Here is a 23,721-nt window from a genome sequence, read left to right as displayed (position 1 = left end):
TTTTCAGTAACAACAGTGACCGTCCCCCTGTCCCACCATCCCAGGGAAGAACCCAGGGACCCCAGGGATACAGGCCATGGACGGGAAACCTACGAGCTTCCTCCTGATAGCTGGCTTCCTGTGCAGTGAGAGCTCGAACGCTATACTGGTACCCAGAGACCCTCGAACAAAAGGCGAACTCACTGCCCCAGAGAGGACAGGCCCCACCCCACAGGGACTGCACTGATGGAGTACTGGACATGCTCAGTTTGCATCCTGTTGGCATGTTGCCTTGGGTGTCACCACATGGATGGGGCCCACATGGCTTCTGACAGCCCACTGGGGCCCCGGACGTGCAAGGGCCCTGCAGGTCTGACCAGCGAGGGGAGCGGCAGGAGGCTGGCAGCACGCATCTGTCTGACGGGGGGCCGTCCCCAGGTCAGCCCACTTTTAGACCAGCCCACTTTTAGACCAGCATTTCCAGTGCCGGAAATGCTGGCAGGAGCAGGCGTCTTCACAGCCTCCATGTCTGTCAGAGAGGCGACAAGCTACGTGCTCCGGCTGGCACACAGAAGACCTGCACTCACACTTGCCTGGGCCCCAGTTCCACACAAACCACGCAATATCCACGTTTGATTTCAAAGCAGGCTCCTTCCTGAGAGGCCTAGGTGAAGCCGTTTCCCCCAGGGACCAGGACCGTGAGCCTGTATCTGATGAAGCTGGGCCCGGTCAGGCTGCGTGCTGTGTGTGGGGAGTGTGTGCACGTGTGTGGGTGTGCATAGCATGTTCCATGTGTGGTCGGCTTGCCCTCAGGCATGTTACTTACCTGGGACAGCAAATGCATGTGTGTGTAAAGAGAGCTGCTCTTTTTCACCGTGAACCTTTGTTATCAAAGACAGCACAGCACAGCACAGCAAAACTTTGGAGGAAAAACAGGTCTGACAGTCACAGCACACGGGCGGCACGCAGCAGCCGCAGTTACCTAGCGTGGAGCTAACTGCGCCTTGGCCGCCGTAGGAGGTCCTTCAGGAGGGGCCCGTCGCTGCTCTGTGCGGCCTGGACTGGAGCCTTGTGCTTCACGCCCCTCTGCAAGGCGAGGAAAGACACTGAGCAACGTGGGCCACGTGGGGCTGCTGAGCCAGGGCCCACGAGCACCAGGAGCGCTCTGGCCTCCGCCAGCACCATCCGTGGGACCCCAGCAGGAAGAGGCACTGAGCCTCTGTGGGAGTCCGCGTGGGGTGTCACGGAGCGGCCAGGGCAAGGGCTCAGGGGCGTCTTGGGAAAACACTGTCCCAGCAGGGCCGCTCCCATGAGGAGCCCAAGCCCAGAACTGAGAGACAGTGACAGGCTCAGGGACGGGCCACGGCACCTGTGGGAGGCAGAGGGTCCCAGGTCCCTCAGCTGGAAGGTCCACTGGGCACCTCTGGAATCCTGGAGCCACATGTTCAGTCACACACCCACTTCCATGGCAGACAGCGAGCCTCAGGAGCTGCTCTGCCAGGGCCCTGCAGAGTGTCCTGAGGCCAACGTGCTCACAGTGCTCCACTGAGATCTCGTAGCCCAGCCTTATTCAAGGAATAAGGGAAGCGCGGGAGCTGAAGAACTGCGGGCTTGGAATTGCAGAACTGCAGGTCCAAATGGGCAAACGCCCAGGTGAGGAGCAGCAGGAAACAAAGGATGAGGCTGCCACCCTTCCCTGGGACAGGGATGGAGAGGCGAACTGCATGCAGATACGCGGAGATGCCAGCACAGACATATGTGTGCGAATCGCACATATATATACGTCAGGCCTGTGATGCTTTTCTTTTCCATAGGAACAGATGAAAAGAAAACCATCCACTGGAAGTAAAATATGCCCCATGTGAGGACTAGTGACATGTTTACTCCTCCAAAGTTTTGCAGAATGCAGGTGGTCTCAGCACCACGGTGTGTTCCTGTGTGTGCCGGGCACGTGCTGGCTGCAGGCGCTTTGTGTTCAGGTGCGGACACGGCCCTGTCTGCGGGGGTCACGCCAGGGCCCGAGGCCTCGCAGGCAGCAGGAGAACGAACCTCTGTGCCACCGTCTCTACACAGCCGGGCTCAGCTTCTGCACATGTTCAGAGGCAAATCAGCTCTCAACAAACTACATCAATAGTTAGAATGCATATTTTTAGCCTAGAGTCGGCATGATTTAATTAGTTTCTTAAGGACCTCCTATGAGTTATTAAAGTGTTCCTAATAATTTCTTCCCTAATGTTTTCAAGTATAGAAATGGTGAGATGAAATTCTGCAATTTAATCTAACAAATTCTGATGACACTAAATTAGAAAAATTTTGATTCCTATTAATTGCTTGGACTTAAAAAAGGACCATTTTGTCAGTTAAAAATGGTGTTTAAAATATATAGAAGATGATGTTATTAAAGGGAAAAAAAGCCCTTTCTGCTCTGGGCATTTTTCTAGGCTGCATTTGGTAAAACAGTAAAATGCCAAACGTGCATTTTCAGAGCACCATTAATTTGGAGGCACGCGTGAACGCGGGATTTGGTGCCGGAGCACACGGCTGGAAGACAGAACGCGGCCTCAGGACGGCACGCAGGCCCCTGCAATCTCGGCTCTGACCACAGATGCCACCGCAGGAAAACGGCATGTGAACACCTCTACACTGCCCAGAAAGGCCAGGGCCGTCATTTTTAAAGCATGTTATTAACAGAAAGCTTTCAAAGAGGTCTTCATTCAAAAAACAGTAAAAAGAGAATTTGGTCGAACATCTGACACCAAACACTTCTGTCCCCTTTGTCTCTAGCTGTGTGGCTCAGCCTGGCTCCCCTTTTCTGAAATGTGCGTGGGTCCTGAGCAAACCGTGTTATCCTAGCTGTCGTCAGTCTTTCCAGCTGCAGAATGGGCACAGAAGTGGGTGCGTGAGGGAGGATCCACACTCTACAGGCTGCGGAGGGAAGGGTATGTGAGCTCAGGGCCTGGATGACCTGTGAATTGCAAACTCTCATACCTTCCTGCTTAGGATTCCTGCATAGGAACCTCTCTGACACCTGTGTGAGGGATCATGTGGCCGGCTCTGTGCTGTCAGCTGTGTCTGAACCCTCACAGGTGGGTTCTGAGGCTGCCTGGACGCTGAGGGAGAAACCCTGGTTAACTGTGACTGATGGAAAGCACAGCTCACGATCAGTCTGTGCATGTGAAGGTGTAAGTAGGTGGTGGGGCTTCCTGATGTGGGGCTGCCGTGCCCAGTGCCTGGCGGACACTGCGTCGGAGCACGTGGACTGGGGGCTCTGGTGACAGGCATGGCTCTGCTGCCCCGTGTCTACCATCCCAAGCGTGCGGAAGGCAGAGGAGCATCACCTTGTTCCATCAGAAACTCAGGCTGCTGGAAGTCTGAGAAAGCATAAAGATGGTTGACTGCTCGACAGAAAGGCACTGGCTCTTAGTCTGAGTTCCGAGGTCAGCGGCCACGCACAGAGGGGTGTGTGAACAAGGTGTAGGGATTTAGGCAAAGTGGTCGGAAGATGGAAGGAAACAGGAAGGAAAGAGAAACAACAGACAGAGCTGAGTTAGTCAGAGGCTCGCCACCATGTGCACGTTCTTCTGGCCACTCTAGGTGGACACTGGTGCCCCCCGCCATGACCCGCCAGCCCCTCCCACTCCCTGCTTTATGCCTTCTGCAGGTCCCACTGTGTGGCTGTTCATAAGGGTTGCCGAGGCTTTTGTGGGACTCAAGAGACCCACAGCAAAACAGGGGCTTCTGAACAAAGGCGGGGACGGGGAGGGTCCTCACTGGCATTCTCAAAGTGCCCCGAGACCCTCCCATCCTAGAGATGTGCCGCAGAGCAGAGGGCCTGTGGGCACACGCATCTGGGGGCGTGGCCCTCGGCAGCCCCGACTCGAGGCTGCATGCACACTGTCACGGAAGAGCCCAGACTCCTGCGGGGACAGGCCCTCCTGACCCCCCGAGTTCAACTCCTGCCTGCTCAGGCATCTCTGACCAGGCACCTCTGCAGCTACACGCACCCAGGGGCCAGGTGGGGCCGAGACTCTCGTAAATCTCAAGCCACATCACTGTGGCCACAGCTGGGGGCCCAGGAAACACCCTCAAGCTGGACCTGTTCTCTCTCAGGGTCAGACCCACAGCCCTGCTGTCTCCTCTGTGCCTTGTGTCCTTGTGACATGCGTGTCTGCCATGTCCCCATGTATGGGATGTGGTTATGAACACGTGTTTCATGCACAGAGCCCTGTCATGAACACGTGTGCCTGCTGTGCAACTGCACGGCTAAAGGGCTCAGGAACCAAGGACCGTGCTTAGAGAAAAGTACCACTGGACAGCTGCTTCTCGGGCCACAAGCAGGGCCGGGCAGTGGCTGCCTGGCGGCAACGAGTTTCCCCTGAAGCACTGGGGGCCGTGGAGTCTCGACCTGGGCCCTGGCTCCTGCTCCCACTGGCCCCCCTCCCTGCACACAGCAGCTGACATGCAGGTTCTGCTGTGTTTCTCCTGCCTGTGGTCCCCGAGTCAGTGGAGCTGTGTGTGGACATTTTCACTACACTGAGTGGGGGTCTCTTCACCACAAGTTTTGCTCGCTCTTTTTTACAAACTGTGGCAGGAGGCATGAAGGAGGGAGTGCCGGGAACTGGCGGCATTGGTTTCAACATTTTAAATCGGCACCAATGTCCCAAGAAAGCTCTCAAGCCAGGGTCCCATTCTGATTGTTAGAGGTGGGTGGTGGGTGGGGCTGCGCCCCTTAAGGAATGGTGACCTGTTTTCCCTCCCAGCATGGCAGCACTGCTGGGAGCCAGCCCCCAAGTGTCTGAGCTGCATGAGTGAGTCAGGGCTGGGGCCCCGGGCCCCCTCGCTTCCCGTCTTCCTCCCAACTGCACCGCTGTGTCCATCCTGGGCGGCCTCACACCCTGAAGGAGTGGCAACTGCCGGGGGTCTCCCACCCCTCGTTTCCCCACCGGGCTTCAGCACTGCCCAGTCCAGGGCCCCACCTCACGGAGTGATTAGAAATTTCAGGGATGAAACTTGAAAACCCGCATTGTTAATAGAGTCCCGAGGGACTGTGACAGGTGCAGCGGCCCTCCGAGGACAGGCAGGCTTCCTGGTAAAGCAGCAGAGTAGGGGATGTGGTCACCGCCTCTGACTTGGGGTTGAGCTTGAAGTCAGAGCCCAGCTGCTGAGAAGGATGGGGGGCCGGAGGCCAAGTCCTCACACCTGCCGAACCCTCTGCACCTGAGGGGGCACTCGGTATCGTCATGTCTTCCCCAGACCCAGAATTCTGCTTGTGGCTAAAACTTGGGAATGTGGAAAATAAGCAGCTCCACCAATACCAGCATTTTCTGATACAGATGCTACCGTTTCCAGCCAAATTTACCAGCCTTAAAAATTATGTAATTTAACCTTTTAAAGTAATGATTAATTTTAAAACAGGGTTGTATTTACATGAAATAATTTGCCTTTTGTATTAGTCTTTTTTCTCTTATTTGTGTCTTATTTCAGGTTACTGTTTAATCGAATGTTTAGGTTGAAACATAAAATTAAACATCAGTCATCTCAAATTTACCTCATGTTTAAAATCACGTGTCATTAAGAAACTCAGTACTGACACGTGAACTGATCACGTTTTATGAAATCCAAACCTTTCACACTATCTTTCAAAGTGGTCATTTCCTAGTCCTGAGGCCAGGGCCCTGAAGCACCCCTGCCCCGGCTGGGGACGCTCCGTACCTGGACTCTCTCTGTTGCTGTTGGCCACAGCTGCCGGCACAGGACTTTCTTGAGGACGTCGGGAAGGAGGCTGATGGTCACCAGCAGCACGATGGCCAGCCAGGCGGGCCCGCTGGACAGCATCTGGATGAACACGTAGTACATCCTCTGGTAGTTGAGGAATGGCCTGAGGGGCAGGGAAGAGAAGCCGCTGGTGAGGCATGTGCTCCCTGGGGCCGGCCTCTCTCTGCGCTGGAGAGGGCGTTTGTTCCGGGAGTTCACATTTTTGTCAGTGAGAGTCGCTTGGCAAGCCACGGAGCCTTCTCTGAGTTTATCATATAAAAAATGAACGCTGAACCTCCCGGTAATGCTGGGGTAACAGGAACGGGAGAAGGAATTCTATGAAGTCATCTCAAAGGGAACACAGAAGTCTCTGAAGTTCAGTTTCACAGAAGCAAAAAAAAAGGGATTGAAATAGGGATGTTTTTCTATCTTGAAGTCTCGGATGGGAAGGATGTGCCGAGCACCGGTCGTCAATACAGAGCAAGCAATGACTTCTCCCCCAAGAAAAAGGGTAACTCAAAGATGTCTGTGTCAGCTCCATGAGGGAGGCTGGCAAGGATGCAGGGACTGGTGACCCGCAGCCAGCCTGAGTCCACAGGTCCACGTCTATACATGCCTTCCGGTAGTTTCCTGATTGCCTTTCACATCCCAGGCACTATGGACGGTGGTAGAGACACAGAGACAGGGCCCCACCTCCAGGAAGCACAGTGACACTGGCGTGTGGACAACAGGAGGGAAACGGGAGCAGGGCGTGGTGGGTAACGGGAGGGACGTGGAGCTCCTGGCAGGCCTGGGACGGGGCTGGAGGCACCCACGAGGTGCTGGTGGTGGGCAGGAGGATGGGGTCTCATCACCAAGTGGTGGTGACATAGTGGGCACCCAGCACATCAGAGACACGGGGTCAATGTTTTAGGAAACAATGTGGAGGCCATGGTTCTACCGAGGCTGATGGCTGTGGCTCCTTGGTTCCAAAGCCCAGGAGCTGGTCAGAGAGGTTTTGGGATGGAATCTTCCTCTTACAGAGCCACGGCCTTCAGGACTGCTAGAATCGCCGGGCTCTCCAGAGCTGGGCTGGGCTCTCTAGAGCCAAGCAGGGTTCTCTGGGGCTGGCAGGGTGACTGAAATCCTCGAAGCTCGGCTCTCATCTCTGGGACTGTGTAATGCATCCTGGGGCCACCAGGGGCCGCTGGCTGAACGAGGTAATTGGGAGGGACACTTCCTGAGCTGAGAATCCCGCCCAGGTCAGGGGCCCCGAGGGATCCCGAGAAGGTCGCCGGCTTTCCCTAGGCCGGCGACTGACCCCAGGTCTGCAGATAGCTGTGGCAGAGGCTGCTGTGCTAGGGCTGAGATTGGGACCTGGTCCTGGGCCCACCACGCTGCGTAGTTTCCTGGCTTACAGCAACAGTCTCTGACCACCCTGCCTACATCGTTCTCACCAACTCAACATGCAGCCACCGTGGGGTCTTTTAAAGCGCCACCCAGCTCTGCTGTGCTCTGCCCACAGCCCTCCAGTGACTTGACTGACCATGACAGCCTCAAGCCAGGATCCTCACGGCCGGCGGTCCAGGAGGCCACCCTGCCTGCTCTGCAGCCTGGTCCGCGCCCTGTCCGCTGGCCATGGCTCCCACTCACTGAGGACCTCCTCCCATCTGGGACAGTGTGCCTGCTGCTGCTCCCCCGAACCAGAGGCTCCCCCAGGAGTCAGGCTGCTGTGGGCAAGGTCCAGCCCCACCATGCCTGGGCCCCATCTTGCTGTGGGGCGTGAGGATAGAGTGAGACAGGACCTGTCGAAAGCCTGGCGGGTGCTTCGCTGTGGGAGGCAGTTACCAGCTGGGACTTGCTGTGCTGATGGTGTTCTTCTTCCAGGTTTCAGATGACTTTCTGAGAAGTCATCTCTGGCCTTTTAATCTGACATAGGTCCGCTGGTGTAGAACCCTGGTCTGTTCCTCCGTATAACTCATCACAAGCTGTTATCAGTTAGTGTCTCTCTCCCCTGAGGGTGCAAGTCACAGGAGCAGGGACTCCCCCGTGTCTGTATCCCAGGACCCCACATGACGCCCAGCACACAGCAGGTGTTCAACAAACACTGGCCCCAACCAATGAGGCTGCACGGAAAATGTGTCTTCAACCCTTGATAAAAAAATAGTGCAGGACTATTAAGGTAATAACAATCACGCGATATTTATCAGATTATCAGCTACTTATAGATATTTACCAGATCACTCCTCCCCAGAGGAGCGAAAAGACGACGTAGAACAGCAGCGACCCCCAGATGACAAAATGGTTGATCCAAGTCCAGTAGTGTGTGTCTAACGCAAGCTAAAAAGAAAAAAAGGGCAGTTAACCGTGTCACCTGAGCAGTCAGAATGATCGTGACGGACAGGACAGAGAGCCAGGGGCTGATGAAAGACTAAACCAAACACAGACCCAGCAGTGACGACCCAATGCCCGCACAAAAATGCTCAGGAAGACAAAGGCACACCTCACACTGCCCGTGGAGGGGAAGAACGTGGGGACGCCAGAGCCCCGGGTCCCGGGGAAGGGAGCCATGGATGCATTTCCCAGATGGCGGCATGGGGGCCACAGACCAAGGTGTTGTTTATATCACCACCGAAGAAAGTCATTCAGATTAAGGTGTTCTTTATGTCACTACTGAAGAAAGTTATTTTAAAAAAATTTTTTTGAGACAGAGTCTCCCTCTGTCGCCTAGGCTGGAGTGCAGTGGTGTGATCTCTGCTCACTGCAACCTCCACCTCCCAGGTTCAAGTGATTCTCCTGCCTCAGCCTCCCAAGTAGCTGGGATTACAGGCGTGTGCCACCACGTCCAGCTACTTTTTGTGTTTTTAGTACAGAAGGGGTTTTGGCATGTTGGCCAGGCTGATCTTGAACTGCTGACCTCAGGTGATCCACCTGCCTTGGCCTCCCACAGTGCTGGGATTACAGGCGTGAGCCACTGTGCCTGGCCAGAAAGTTACTTTAGAGTCAGGTGTTGTTTATATCACTATCTAAGAAAATCACCTTAGGAATGTTTCGGGATCACTTTTTAAGACTCAGTCTGATAGGTTTTGAGATTTCATAATGATACAGTCTGTACAGAACTTCACTGGACTTTAAAAAGAGTAAAATTTTCCAAAATACATTAATTTGTTTCAATTCAAATGTATTTTGATGGCGCTGGCGGGGAGGGCTACCTGCCGCTGAAAAGAATTCTAGCCTGAATTCTTTCTGAATTCTTTCACGAAGCAGCAGCTCACTCCCGAGGTTACCTTTGGTGTCGCTCTGGGGTCTGCACGCCGGGTGGTGGGGTGTACTGAATCTGTGCATTACTTGTCTAAACAGCAAGATGAGGATGCCCAGGGGTGCCCCAGGAGCCGGCCTGGGCTGGGTGCAGAGGGGCTTCCAGCCTGGGTACGGAGTTACAATTCAGAGAGCTCGAGCGGGTGAGGCCTACCCTGCAGGGGTTCACTGTGGCTGGGGGAGGAACATGAGCATGAGACCACTTACCTTTAGTGTGACTGTGAACACCATCACAGTGAATACCAGTGTCCCAAATGTCCAGTTTCCAAATATCTGTTTGGGGAAAACAGCCCAAGTCATCTCATTTTTATGTACTTTTTTTCTCTTTCAAATCAAGAGCTTTAGAAAATACACCTCATTTTTCTTGCGTGCCAACACTTCAAACCCCAAAGATATAAGCACTGAATTTTCTTATTATCACATAACAGAAGATGCAGCAGCCCCCCAGAGCATGGCAGGACGTCCCCGTTTCCCGGCTGCCTCTCCCACCACCAGTTCCCTGGCGCGGTGATGGGCTCAGAGCCTGTCTGTCTGCAACTTTCTGCCCGCTCTTGACACTGGTCCTGCTCAACGCTCTCGGTCACAACGAACGTCGGTCCCAATGTCTCAAACTGAGCACAGAAATTCCCACACAGCTGGCATTTAAAAATCCGTAATGCAAACTCGGGTACACGCGAACCTCCTTTTTCTGTTCTGTGTTTTACGTATCAAAGTCTATCAAAGCACATTCCAAGCTTTTAACTGTTCACCTAGGAATATCCTGCTGTTCAACAAGTAACTGTTGTCTTCGCATCTCATTTGTGGCATCAAAATGAGAAGTTACTATGGCTTACGATGTCAGTGCAGAAAATGCTCCACTGGTGAACTTCTGAAAAAGACGTCCGTAATTCTATTGCTCCTCCCATGCCACACAGGATCTACAGACATTCCTTTAGAATAATTTAGTTCTTTAAAACAAAGTAGCTCTCGCCCGTGAACCACCAATCCCAGAGGGCCTCTGGACTGTAACCCTGTTGGGAGTATCCTGGTTGGAAGGGGAAATTCTCAGGGGTGAGCACCCCAACCTCAAATTGCTATGCAAGGACCAAGAGGGCTGTCAGCCGCTAGGACTGCCCCCAAGTTCCCTGAGTGCTGGCATCACGCTGGGGGTAAGTGTGGGTTCCGTGGGGGCTCAGGGTACCTTCCAGGATGTAGCCGGGGGCTACAGGGTACAGCCAGAAGAGACTAGGAAACAGGAGCTAGTAGAAACCCTCAGATTCCAGGAAAGGCAGCGGAGCCACAGTGCCCACTGACCACCAGGTACAGCTGACCAGGCACACGTCAGGGTTCCAGGGGTCCAACAAGGTGGAGATGCTGCAGAGTCCCTGCCAGGAAGCCCCTGGCATTGCACTGCCAGCACCTCATTTAGGAGCACAGCCAGCAGCCCTCCTAGGACAGTGGCACCCGTGTCCTCGCCCCTGAAGTCCATCTCTGGGGGCTCTTGGGAGGCACCTTCACATTCATGCTGAAATTCAGAATTACAACAACCCAGAGGCCGCACCAGGCAACACCATGAAGTCTGATGCTGGACGTCTGTGTGTGACCCAGGCCCTGCCCCTTGGGAACTGACCCTGCACAGGGTGTCTGATCTGTCCGAACTTCTCTTTCCTCAGCTTTCACGTGATCTGAACGTCCCGCTGAGAAGGGTGGTTGTAGTGAACTAGGACGACATTTGTGAGAGAAAATGGAAAATCAAATGCGGGAAAAAGGGGGCTTGCTATCGCCACAGCAGGCTGCCAGGAGCCTGGAGTCTCAGAGCTCAGGACACTACGTCTTAGTTCTGTTTAAGGGCTACACAAGATGCTTACGTAAGCCCGACCCGGAGGAAAATCTCATAAAAGATACAAAAGAATCAACATGATGACATTCATGGCCTGGTGGCATTCGGGAATTATTCAATTAAAATAAACTAAGACAAAGAATAAATTCCAAAAAACCTAAAGCTTTTAAAACAGTGAAATAACATTTGAATGTATTCTCAAGATCGATCTGGTAAAAACGGATTTAAGTGATGACGAAGGATAACAGCAGAGTTTAGTAATGAGAAGTGAAAACGACTAAAGCAGGTAGACAGTGCACAGGACACGCAGCGGGACGTCTGTGTTTGAACCCAGCAGTCTGAGGGACAAACACACATGGAGAAAGAGGTCAGGCTAAACCGGGAACGAAGCCGATTTCTGTTTAGAAGTCACCCAGAAGGGGCTGCTGAAGAGAGACTTTCTCCGAGGTCAGTGCTGGTGTTTGCTTGTGTGGCTAAATACCTGCGGCCTTTAAGCAGGGATGGTCTCTGACATATACTCAGCGGCTGGCGCGGCTCTCTCAGATAGCACAAGGCCCCACCAGGCCTCCCACACACGCCTGTGCTGCCTTTAATTTAAAGTCGAGGGAAGCTCCCATCAATCCAGTCAATTCAGAAAACATCCCTGACTCAATGGGCCACCCTGACATGGAAACCGAGGGAACACAGCAAGGATGTGTGTCAGGAGGCACACACCCCTTCTAACATAGAGCTAGCTCCGGGGTGCGTGGGGCAGCAGCAGCGGCTAACAGCGTTTCCACCGACAAAGCACACAGGAAGTCACGTTTGAAAATATTTTCGAGAAATATTTCATTTGTAAAGCACTCCAAAAACACAGAGAAACGACAAACCCACGATTGTCTTACCACGTGTGTGTTGGTAGTCATTATCTGAGGGTGGGAAGGGAAGCCAGTGGCAAAAAGAAAAAAGCAAGATACAAATAAAACAAACCCCCAGGGATTAGGCAACCAACCAGAGAGTGAATGTTCACTAGAAAACTACAAATCTGTTCATTGCAAAAGAAGCAAACTTAAGTACGGTGCTCGGGGAAATCTAACACGGGCTCAACGTGGAATTCATTCTCATATTAAAAATGCAATGTCTAGGCCGGGTGTGGTGGCTCATGCCTGTAATCCCAGCACTTTGAGAGGCCAAGATGGGTGGATCATGAGGTCAGGAGATCGAGACCATCCTGGCTAGCACGGTGAAACCCCGTCTCTACTAAAAATACAAAAAAATTAGCCGGGTGTGGTGGCGGGTGCCTGTACTCCCAGCTACTTGGGAGGCTGAGGCAGGAGAATGGCGTGAACCTGGGAGGCAGAGCTAGCAGTGAGCCAAGATCGCGCCACTGCACTCCAGCCTGGGCAACAGAGCGAGACTCCGTTTCAAAAAAAAAAAAAAAACCAAAAACAACGCAATGTCTAAATTGTGTAATTCTACCACTAAGTAATGAGCTGATGGTGAACTGTAAGCTACAGGGATAAAGTCTGAAAACCTCAGCAGGCCAGCCGGGCAGGGTGGCTCACGCCTGTAATCCCAGCACTTTGGGAGGCCGAGGCGGGTGGATCACGAGGTCAGGAGATGGAGACCATCCTGGCTAACACGGTGAAACCTCATCTCTACCAAAAATACAAAAGAATTAGCCGGGCGAGGCGGCGGGTGCCTGTAGTCCCAGCTACTCGGGAGGCTGAGGCAGGAGAATGGCGTGAACCCAGGACGCGGAGCTTGCAGTGAGCCGAGATCGCGCCACTGCACTCCAGCCTGGGTGACAGAGCGAGACTCTGTCTCAACAACAACAACAAAACAAAAAACGAAAAACAAAAAACCTCAGTAGGACATTTCCTTCCAGTGACACTGAGCACTCAGGTAATGCGACCCGGAGCGACGTGCATGTGGTGATCGACCCGCTGGGAAGCTGCACGGGCTGCACTGAATTACTGCTTTGACAAAATCATCACACGGGCTTGGGAGGGTTTATTCCCGAGCAGCTGAGTCAGCGCGCTCAAGCTCCGTACTGACCTGCCCATTGCTCGTCACAGTTGTATTTTCAAACATGAAATAAGCACCAAAGAAGAACACCAGCGCGTCAAACAGTCCCAGGAGCGTCCAGTAGATGAACACACGCCAGCGCAGCAGCGCGTTCTTGGCGACGTCCCTGTGAGGAGAAAAGTGCACAGCGTGTGTCCTCGAGAACTGGGGCTCGGCGCCGCCCCCAGGCTCCGGGGTGGCCATCCCTGGACGTTGCCTTCATGGGATAAGATGTGTGTGGCCAGTAAACACGAGGTTTGTGCTCTGGCCACAAATGCGGCATGTCCATCACAACCAGTATTTTACTACCCATTCATGTCCTTGGCTAACTTTTGCTTAGATTCTTTCTCTCTCATATTCACTGCAATATCATCACAGGCAAAGAGATGCAAGCCATGCGCTGCTGCTTCTGAAAGTAACGAACACGGAACACAAGGCACACACCTGACATTCACCGAGCTTGTGACACCTTACACCTGACGTGACACCTTACGCCTGACGTGACACCTTACGCCTGTTCAATAAGATAGAATTTGCAGGATTCCTTCTGGATACATGTCTAGAACAGTATATCTTCTCTCGTTTTCTCAGATTTATTCCCAATTATTAAAGACGTACAACAAATTTTTTATCATTGTCCTTAATCACCTATGGTGATTATTTTTGGGTCCAAGCCATCAAGATCCCATAGAATGGCTAAATATTCTGATGAGGGCAGCGAGGCTGATGCACGGATTCCTGCAGCATCCTGGACAGGGAAGTGTGTGGTCTTGGCTGGGGTGGTAGATGCAGGAACCACGCATGTGAGGAGATTGCACACAACTGAACACACACAGACAGGTGTCATGTACACACACGTACATGAACACAGGGAAAGCTGCGTGATCTGAATAAGGGAATGGGAGAATGGCATCAACATCAACACATTGGATGTGATGCTGGACTGCAGTTTCTTGCATGTCACCACTGAGAGACATGGGATCAGGGTTCACGGAATCTATTCTTTCTTTTTTTTTTTTTTTGAGACGGAGTCTCGCTCTGTCACCCAGGCTAGAGTGCAAGTGGCCAGATCTCAGCTCACTGCAAGCTCCGCCTCCCAGGTTCACGGCATTTTCCTGCCTCAGCCTCCTGAGTAGCTGGGACTACAGGCGCCCGTCACCACGCCCGGGTAATTTTTTGTATTTTTAGTAGAGATGGGGTTTCACCGTGTTAGCCAGGATGGTCTTGATCTCCTGACCTCGTGATCCGCCCGTCTCGGCCTCCCAAAGTGCTAGGATTACAGGCGTGAGCCACTGCGCCCGGCCGGAATCTATTATTTCTTACAACTGCATATGGATGTAAAATTATCTGAAAAATAAAATTTTAATTTATGATAGGGTTTGGCTGTGTCCCCACCTAAATCTCATCTTGAATTGTAGCTCCCATGACCCCCACCTGTTGTAGGAGGGACCTGGTGGGAGGTGATTGAGTCACAGGGGCGGTATTTTCCCCATGTCGCTCTCGTGATAGTGTCTAAGTCTCACGAGATCTGATGGTTTTATAAAGGAAAGTTCCCCTGCACACGCCGTCTTGTCTGCCACCATGTAAGATGTGACTTTGCTCCCCATTCACCTTCCGCCATGACTGTGAGGCCTCTCCCCAGCCATGTGGAACTGTGAGTCTGCTCAACCTCCTTCCTTCATAAATTACCCAGTCTCAGGTATGTCTTAACAGCAGGATGAAAATGGACTAATAAAATTTAAAAGACCATGGAAAACAGTAACATACTGAATCTGCCAGAGACCTTGGGGGGCATTTCTGAAATAGCAGAAAAATACCTCTTCCATATTATTAAAAAAAATAACTTTTTGGGAGAAAAGACACCCTGAAAGCAGAGCTGTTAATTTTTCTTTTTTCTCACTGAATGGAACACACATGGTTTTAAAGGATAACTTAGGCCACAGACTCCCCGGAGTCACAATGAGGAAGACGCTGGTACCCCGGCTCCCTTAGGACTGTCAGAAAGCACAGGAAAGTGCAAACTGGCTCCACACAGATGTTCCAAATGCAGCGTAAACCATCCAGCAAGGCTTAAAGAGTCTCCATTTGAACTATGTTGCTTCCAGTTTAAAGAAGCTCCTGACCAAGCAAGAGTATCAGTAGATGCTGAATGTTTCTGGCCCTTAACTGGGGTCTGCCAGGGGCTACTGGAAGAACTGCCAGAGCGCTGCTTAGTTATTCTCTGTGCTCTCAGGAGAGGCTGTGTGGAGGATGGTACCTGTACAGGGTCGGGTCTCTCTTAAGCACATCGATGCCAATATGCTGCTCCATGAGGCTGTACAGGAGGATGGGGAGGGAGGTGAAGCTGATGTTGTAGAGGGTCAGATACGCGGTGTCGTACAAAGTCTGTAAGAGGAAAGTCACAAGGAAGTGGCGCCTCAGTGCATTGTTACAAACTTTTTGGATCTTTTGATTAAATATATTTTCTTTCTGAAATGCCTAGAAAGACCAGAGCACTTTTCAAAGCTTAACGATATAAACTAGGGTCTGTGAGATCAACTGTGATTTCAGGATGAAAGCCACAGCTGGCAAAAAGCCTAACACTGACTCATCCCATTCTATCAGCAAAAACTTCAAGAAAAAAAAAAAAAAAAGGAAAAAAGTCACAGAAAACATTTGCAATTCTGATTGCCATCTTCAAGCTTCAGTGACTGTGGTCCCAGTCACTTCCAATGAAGGCAGTTGGCCCACCAACCACTGAGCACACAAGTGACAGAAGGAGGTGTCCATCTAGGGCAGGTGCCTGGGGAGTCCTGCACCCCTCCTGGATGGGAACTGTCTTCTTCCCCTCTGGGCACACTGCACACGTTAATGTGCCAGGCACCGGGGTGGCCCATGTCCACAAGGACCTCGAGTTGGAGTTAATTCTTGCAGTGGTGTTAATTCTTGCAGCTAGGCACTGCTGGGCCCTGGGGAGACCACATCATCATTAGCCCTCATCTCAGGGCCATAGCAGTTTCAGAAGACACGGAATAAGCGGCCTCCAGGACGGCAACTCCTCAGCATCGTGGCCCCCACCCCACACCTGACCTTTCACCCCCGTCTGCTGCTGGGCACCCTGGCTTCCTCGCAACGCCGGGGAGTGCTGCTCATTCCCAAGTCTCCTCTCCCCATGGCAGCCACCCACTGGGGGAAGGAAAAGAAGGCTCAGACGGCCTGTCCCTGAAGACCCTAGGACTGACCTGTTGTGAGAACCCACAGAAGAACTGGTATAAAAACTGAGGGAAGATGAAGCAGACATTCTGAAAGGCAAGGCAGAGCTGTTAGTTCAGTGATGGGGCAGAGGGAAGCAGCCACTACTTCCAACGTGGCCTGTCCCACGTGGGCGGAGGGATCCACGTGTGCCCAGAGTGTGGGAGAATAGCACTAAAGGGTTCTAGAAAGTCTTCTCTTATTTCAGGGGCAACTGAAATGCACATGTGACCATATTCTGGCCACTCTGAGGACAGACAACGTACAGGGGAAATTTGTCAGCTCCAAGAGAAACAAGAAGGCAATGCAGATATCAGTATAAACAGGAAAGAATCGAACTGCACAGTGAATAAGGAATTCTAAAATACCGTTCCTCAAACACTTCCACCTGAAAGGTTCTCATTAGTTCCACACTCAAGTCTGTGGAGGGGAGAAAAAGACTGGGGGTCTCCCGTGGCACAGCAGGGCCTCCTCATCCTCGGGGGTACATTCCCAGACCCAGGGAGGATGAAGAATCTGCGGAAGGTCCTGAACCCTGTCTACACTGTAGACGGGTATGTGTGTTCCTACACATACACACCCATGACAAAGTTTTATTTATAAAGTAGGCGCAGTAAGAGAGTAACAACAAAACATAGAATAACTATAATAATACACCATAATCAAAGGTACACGAATTTGGTCTCTCCCTCCTCCTCTTAAAATATATTATCGGGTCGTATTCACCGTTCTTCTTCTTGTGATCTGTCAACCTGGTCACCAAGAGAGCTACAGAGGGACTGAGGGGCAGGCAGTGAACACACAGCATCGGCACACCAGACGAAGGGACAAGCCACATCCCAGGAAGGACAGAGCAGGACGGCATGAGGCTTCATTATGCTGCTCGGAATGGCATGCAATTTAAAACTTAGAAACCGTTTATTTCTGCAATTTTCCATTTGATATTTTTGGGCCTGGGTTGACTGTAGGTAATGGAAACTGTAAAAAGCAAAGCCACAGCTAATCGGGAGATGACTGCAACCAGATTCACCCTTCCTGACAGTTGCTGCTACCTAGAGATCAATGACCTCTTGTGCCATCGAGTGGTTCAGACAAGGGTCGTGCCAGCCTGTGCGTGATCTGCTGCTGAAATTGTGAGGGGGAGCGGCGATCTGCCTACCTTATAAAAGAAGTACTGCACGAGCTCAGATATCCTAATGTAATAAAAATGCCCGTGAACAAGCAGCATCTTCTTCAAATGCTTAAACTTTGGGATTGCATAGTCGCTGTTCCTGGCAGCCTGGCGGCCTTCCTTGCCGATGACACCTAGAAGACGGAGGTGAAGGAGCTGAGGAAATGCTTTCCACACACCACGCACAGGGCAGGGACGGGGAGAAGAATGGATGAAACCATCATCACGAGCCTTCCTGGTCACACACGAGGGTGATGACGGGGGTGTCCTGCATGCTGCCATGGGCCTCTGTCTAGCGGAGGGGTGACCTGGCCACCAGGACGTGCCGGCAGCAAGGATGAAGCTCACCTATGCCCACATGCGCTTCCAGAATCATGCTGACATCGTTTGCGCCGTCGCCAACTGCTAACGTGATTGGGTGCTCTTTTGAAAATTTGATTAATTTAACAATCTGCAAAAGAAAGAAAGGCAGCGTTTATCTTCACTGTTCCACTTCTGAACAGGTTATTCATTCACTAGGCAGAAATAATGAAGATGTAAAGTTAGCCTAGGCAAATAAAAAAATTATCTACTTGAGCTAATTTACGACATTCTGTTTTCTCCATATAGGATAAAACTTTTTTTCATACTGAAAACAAAACAAAATAAAGTAAAAGAAATGAAGTATGATTAAAATGACGTGGGCTGGAAAAGGCTGGTAGACAAACTTTGGCGGTACAGACGTGAGATATATGAAGTAGTTTGTGGTTATTGTTATATTCATCTATTTAAATATATGGAAAAATGTGTAAATACTGGGAAAATATATTTAAATATACAGGGGCAAATGTGAACCCTGGATTCTGTTAGAGGACATCACTATTCCAAGGTATTTCAAACTATTTGGTATAAAGCATCTATTTCTAAAACTAAACTATTCCTAATGCTATTTTAATTTTCAAATTTGTAATGTGCAAAATCAAATATGACAATTTTATGTAAAAATAATTTCCAAGTTTTTAGTCAATTTCTTTTCTCCCCCCACATATGTGCCTAAATGTAACAGTTCAAGATATAAGACTGAAGAGATGGGGGAAACGTGTGGGTGCCTTCGTGTTTCAAGATAGGAAATTGAAACACGTTAATTTGTATGAAACGTTTCAAAAGCCAGTTGAGAACTTAAAAAAGTACTATGGAATACATGAAGAGCAAATGGCAAACCCTGAGTTGCTGTTCTGTTTGGGAAGTAATCCTGTAAGGTTCATGTGCAGTTACACATGTGAGGGAGAGGAGAACATCACACCGTCTTCCCCACATGGAAGGTCTGTCAATGCTTGAGGCTCAGCTTGTCGTCCTGAGGACCCCGGCTCCGTGTTTTTGGAAATTGAAAGATTAATGCACCCACGGGCACAAACTCTCAACTCTTCACCTCCTTGGTTTCCAGAGTTTGTGTGAGACGTTTTTTACCTTAAACACTGGGTTGCTCTGACCAGTTATGGATTTACTCATGAACAGTTCAAGAGAAATTGACGTATCGTGTCTAAAATGTGGTATAACGAAGGTGGAACTTTTCTAGGCTTCCTGATATCAGAAAGACATCCATGTTTACACGTATATTCCATAGTGCTTTTAAAAGTGTTTAAAGAAAAAAACTTCGGTGTGTGTTTCCCACAAGAACATGGGCGCGTGAGACGTTTGGAGTTTGATGGACAAGACAAGCTGAATCCTCGCGGCATTTCCCAACTGCAGCCTTTTGGGCAAATTATTCCAATTTGTAAAGCTGGTGCCCTCATTCGCCTGAAAGGGTTAGTTTGAGGCTAAAAGCACACACTTTGTCTGTAGGAGGCACACACTAGGTGCTCAATAATGTCAGCTCCCTTCCCCTAAACCTTTAGTGTAGATTCTCAGGAGTGACTGAGGCAGCTTTTTTTTTTTTAACAGAAGTCAGCCAGGGCAGCTGTCCTGGCCGCTACATCTGGAAGGGTCACACGTCAGACTGGTCAACACCCACTAATCACTGAGCCTGGCCCAACAAGCAAAACGAGATCTGTGTTTTAAATCTCTACCATGGTTACTTCTCTTTTTAACAGGCGGTACCCTGCTAGGCTTTTTAACAATCCACGGTGGTGAGACCTAACGGAAGGTTTCCAGTGTTTCGGACACCCCGACCACCAGCTATCGAGGACGGGCGGGCAGCACCTGGGCCTTCTGCAAGGGTGCCATGCGGCAGCAGAGCACCGCGCTGCAGCTCCGGCAGATTTCCAGGAAGAGCTCCCTGTAGTTGCTGGAACTCCCGTCTTCGCGAGGCTTCATTATGAGAGACAGCGCAGCTCCGTCGATAATCAAGCCATAGTCCTGTATATCTGCTGAGAGTCTGTTAGAGGACGTGAGTCAGAAAGACGCTCAATCACTAGATCTAGAGATTTTAGAAGACTCCGTATTTCTTTGGATGTCGACAGATGCTACAAATCCATGGGATTAAGAAACCAGTGTTTCTAATCAATACAATCTTTATAGTATTGAATGAAACACCTTTGTCAACATTTAAGAGTGTATTTTAGTGAAACATTCCTATTTTAGGTAAAGCAAGTGCACACTGTCTTTGTGGACTCGTTAAATCCCTGTACTTTTGAAACAACAGGAAGGCGTTCATCTTGCAGTCTAAGATCTTGGTCAGTCTTTATTCTCAACCTGCTTGGTCACAGTCTTTATCTGTATAGCTAAGTCCTTGGGTTTCTGCCTGGATGACCTAAGTTGGAAAGAACGTGGTCATAATCTCCTCTTTGCTGGGTTTCAAAATGACAAGGAGGCTGGATGCCATGGCTCACGCCTGTAATCCCAGCACTTTGGGAGGCTGAGGCAGGCGGATCACCTGAGGTCAGGAGTTCAAGACCAGCCTGGCCAACATGGTGAAACCCCATCTCTATTAAAAATACAAAAATTAGCCGGGTGTGGTGGTAAGCGCTTTTAATCCCATCTACTTGGGAGGCTGAGGCAGGAGAATTGTTTGGACCTGGGAGGCAGAGGTTGCAGTGAGCCAAGATCACGCCACTGCACTCCAGCCTGGGCGACAGAGTGAGGCTCCATCTCAAAAACAAAACACAAAAAACAAACAAGGAACACCTCTAATCCCTAAAAGGAGTTCTGCAGATTGCAGATCAGGTAGAGGGAATTATCTGTGCTATTTATGAATAACTTAACATTTGTGTAAATTAGAGAGCTGCTTTTGCTTTATGTACATGAATGAAACTGAAATGATTCAAATAAAATCTAACCTCAGATAATGCATCTAACACCAGTAAGGACAGCATCGATAAAATCGATAAAATGTATCTGAATAAACTACTGAATATTCTTGGGAAAAAAACAACTCTTGGGCATGTACTGCTTTGTCTTAGACGAACAACCACGCATTATTAATATCTCCACTTCCGCCAGCAGATGTTTGAAGGTGCCTGCAGCAGAGCCCCTAAGTCTCAGAAGCAGATGAGAATTATCCCACTCAAAATATTTTATCAATTATGTCATTTTGCATCTGTTACCCGGCAGTCTGAAGATGAACATACACACACGTATGTGAAAAAGACACGTCACAACTGCTAGAAAAAACATCCCGTCTTGTTCTCAGTGTTCACCGGACCCGTAAGAAGCTGGCATTAATGTCCCAGGGGAGAACCAAATTCCCAGTAAGGACAATGCGGTTCCCCCACTTGCAGGTGAAGGCCATTGGGTCTGAAGCCCCTTCTGAGGGAGTGGGGGTGGGGGCGGGGACGCGCTGCCTACCCTGAGAGGTTGTCTCTGGTCAGGCTCCCGCTGTGGCGCAGGACCGTCTTGCTCAGCTCGAACAGGACGTCGTGCAGGCTCTGCTCCTCGATCCTCTTGGTGGTCAGCTCCAGCAGCTGCGTGTTCCTGCGGAAGAGCTTGCAGGCATAGCACGTGGCTGCGGCCGTCTCCATCTTGTCTCCTGTGAGAACCCAGACCTTGATCCCGGCCTTTTGCAGCGCCTCGATGGTGTCAGCAGCTTTCTCCTGCAGCCTGAGGGAGGCAAAACCAAACACAACACAGAGAAAAGTCAGTGCTGACCCAGGAAATCCAAATAAGGAACTGCAGAAACTTGCAAAGCTGACAAAATATTGTAGCCCCTCAAAATCAAAACGTGCCATGCTGTGGTTCATGGTCTTACCACAAAGCACCTGAAGCGGCTTCTGAAGGTCTGAATTAGTGTTTCACAGTGAAACACTCATAACAGCAGAGAGATAAACATGGATCAAACATTTGCGATGGAAAGCGCTGTCTGGTGTCACTGACGTCTGACAAGCCTGGCAGTTTTCTGTGTAGCTGGGACTCACTACCTGGGGAGGGTTTTAGGAAATTATAGCCACCACCAAAAGTGTCTGAACCACGGAGAGATGGGATCTGGACTCAAGGTGGTCAGGAACATTCATTATCTTTTGTTTTGTATAAACTGTTCTAAGTTTGTCACTTAGAACCCACTTGGGGTCCAGGTACCTCTAAATAAAATAAAATACTGAGAATGATACTAGTGAGTCTATGGCCAACAGGTATCATGGGCTTGCCACGTGCCAGGCCCATGTGACACTTCCTATGTGCAATCTCTCATGCTCACCACGATGTCATGAGTAAGGACATTAGCATCACACCCATTTTACATACGGAAAACCCAAAGCCTGCAGATGCTACAGAAGGTATCTGGGGATAAGCAGCTCTTCTGACACCGGTCAGGCCACTTCCCTCTCCTTGGAAGATCTGGGGTCAAAACCACGTTTGCCTCACTTCGGGGCCTGCATTTTTTCTAGGTTTTAGACTTTACTTTCGTGTGAAGGAACATGTTATGCTTCCGGAAAGCATGAAAGGAAAGGATTTAAATTCTAACTGGAATGATCTGGTTTTCTGGGAAGAAGTTCCTAGCTAAAAGTCTCAAGATCAGACAATCATAGTACTCTATAGATGGAAAAAACGCCTCTAATTTTATGTGTGTGTGTACGTATGTGTATATATATGTGTGTGCATATATATATATATATATATATATAGAGAGAGAGAGAGAGAGAGAGAGAGAGCGCGCACGACAGCAAGAGAACGTCTTGTTATGTTGCCCAGGCTAGGGTACAGTGGTATGATCTCAGCTCACTGCAGCCTCCAACTCCTGGGCTCAAGTGATCCTCCCTCCTCAGCCTCCCAAGTAGCTAGGACAACAGGTGACTGCTACCACGTCTGATTAATTTAAAAAAAAAATTCAAGAGATGTGATCTCACTATGTTGCCCAGGCTGGGCTCAAACTCCTGGCCTCAATCAATCCTCCAGCATCAGCCTCCCAAAGTGCAGGGATTACAAGCGTGCTGCACCAGGCCTGGCCCTGTTTATGAGCGTGCTGCACCGGGCCTGGCCCTGTTTACGAGCGTGCTGCACCGGGCCTGGCCCTGTTTACGAGCGTGCTGCACCGGGCCTGGCCCTGTTTACGAGCGTGCTGCACTGGGCCTGGCCCTGTTTACAAGCGTGCTCCACTGGGCCTGGCCCTATAACTCGATTCAAAAGGAAGCTGCAGCTCAGAGATGTTTTGCACTTGCTGACTGGAGATTTTAAGGAAATAATTTATAAGCAAGTCTCATCACTTCAAAGCCACTGAGACCCCCCGCCCCCGCCACCAGGCATTAACTCTCCCCTTTTCTACATTCCCAATCCAGTCAAGTCAAACCTGCCCCCTGCTCCGGGGGCTCTGTCCCATCTGCTCTGCTGGAGGCATCCCCACCCTCCTCCACCATGGCCTCTGAAGATCGACCCAGCTGCTCCCCAGGCAAAGACCATCCTACGGACACCCCTCTTCTCCTGGACAGACAGCAGGTGAGTGGCTGGCCATGACAGCAAGGCCCCACCTCCCAGCAGCACCAGCAACAAAGCCTTTCGGCAGTCGTGGCCCTGCGCTCTGAAGCCTTCCTGTGTGCAAGGCGTGTTCTTTACACGGTGCTCCGTGCGCTTACTCCGGACTGAACGGGGGAGTGTGACTTCAAAACAAAACACAAAACCACCAAACAAAACTTCCCACTTCACCTAATACTCCATTCAGATCGAGAACTCGGGGAATATTTGTTCAACACACTCAGAAAATGCAGGGTTAGTGATGAGGATTTCAGTTTTGGACCGAAATGGATCTTAAAGATTTTCAAACTTGATGCTTCTAACTTCTAGGAGATAAACTCCTAGTAAATTTCCTGAAGTTTCTGCTTCATTCTCATCAATTGGAGCATTTATTTATTTTCTCTCCTCCATTCCTACAAACCACTGAAATCCATGCCTTTCACTCAGCTCTGAAGGTGCCATGTGGACCTGACGACTGTTTCTTAGTGGCCTCGGCCTCAAACAACTTTCAGTCCCCATTGTGGAGCTGGGGCACACTGGCAACTCTCGCCTTAGAGGTACCTGAAAA

General features: G+C 50.5%; 1 protein-coding gene across 9 annotated transcripts in view; it reads right to left on the bottom strand.

Moving 5' to 3' along the window:
* The window catches only part of ATP11A (ATPase phospholipid transporting 11A), a 186,866-nt gene that overhangs the window by 5,204 nt on the left and 157,941 nt on the right, over positions 1-23,721 (bottom strand). For 3 of the 9 annotated variants that reach the window (XM_038007909.2, XM_007960942.3, XM_038007908.2), the window contains exons 19-29: positions 21,060-21,311; positions 19,476-19,650; positions 17,646-17,748; positions 17,286-17,431; positions 16,117-16,176; positions 15,153-15,280; positions 12,887-13,022; positions 9,238-9,303; positions 7,949-8,052; positions 5,692-5,857; positions 3,318-3,404 (exon numbers count right to left, since the gene is read on the bottom strand). In XM_038007909.2, coding sequence (XP_037863837.1) covers positions 3,327-3,404; positions 5,692-5,857; positions 7,949-8,052; positions 9,238-9,303; positions 12,887-13,022; positions 15,153-15,280; positions 16,117-16,176; positions 17,286-17,431; positions 17,646-17,748; positions 19,476-19,650; positions 21,060-21,311 — 1,414 coding nt within the window. In that variant the 3' untranslated portion in view covers positions 3,318-3,326. Of the gene's footprint in view, positions 1-961; positions 1,066-3,317; positions 3,405-5,691; positions 5,858-7,948; positions 8,053-9,237; positions 9,304-12,886; positions 13,023-15,152; positions 15,281-16,116; positions 16,177-17,285; positions 17,432-17,645; positions 17,749-19,475; positions 19,651-21,059; positions 21,312-23,721 lie in introns of all 9 variants that reach the window. The other 6 variants (XM_038007907.2, XM_038007905.2, XM_038007906.2 and 3 more) reach the window with 2 other exon arrangements.

The sequence above is a fragment of the Chlorocebus sabaeus genome, chromosome 3, assembly GCF_047675955.1.
Source record: "Chlorocebus sabaeus isolate Y175 chromosome 3, mChlSab1.0.hap1, whole genome shotgun sequence".
Classification (NCBI taxonomy): domain Eukaryota; kingdom Metazoa; phylum Chordata; class Mammalia; order Primates; family Cercopithecidae; genus Chlorocebus; species Chlorocebus sabaeus.
Note: the sequence above shows the minus strand (reverse complement) of the source record. Positions and strands in the feature narration are given on the sequence as shown.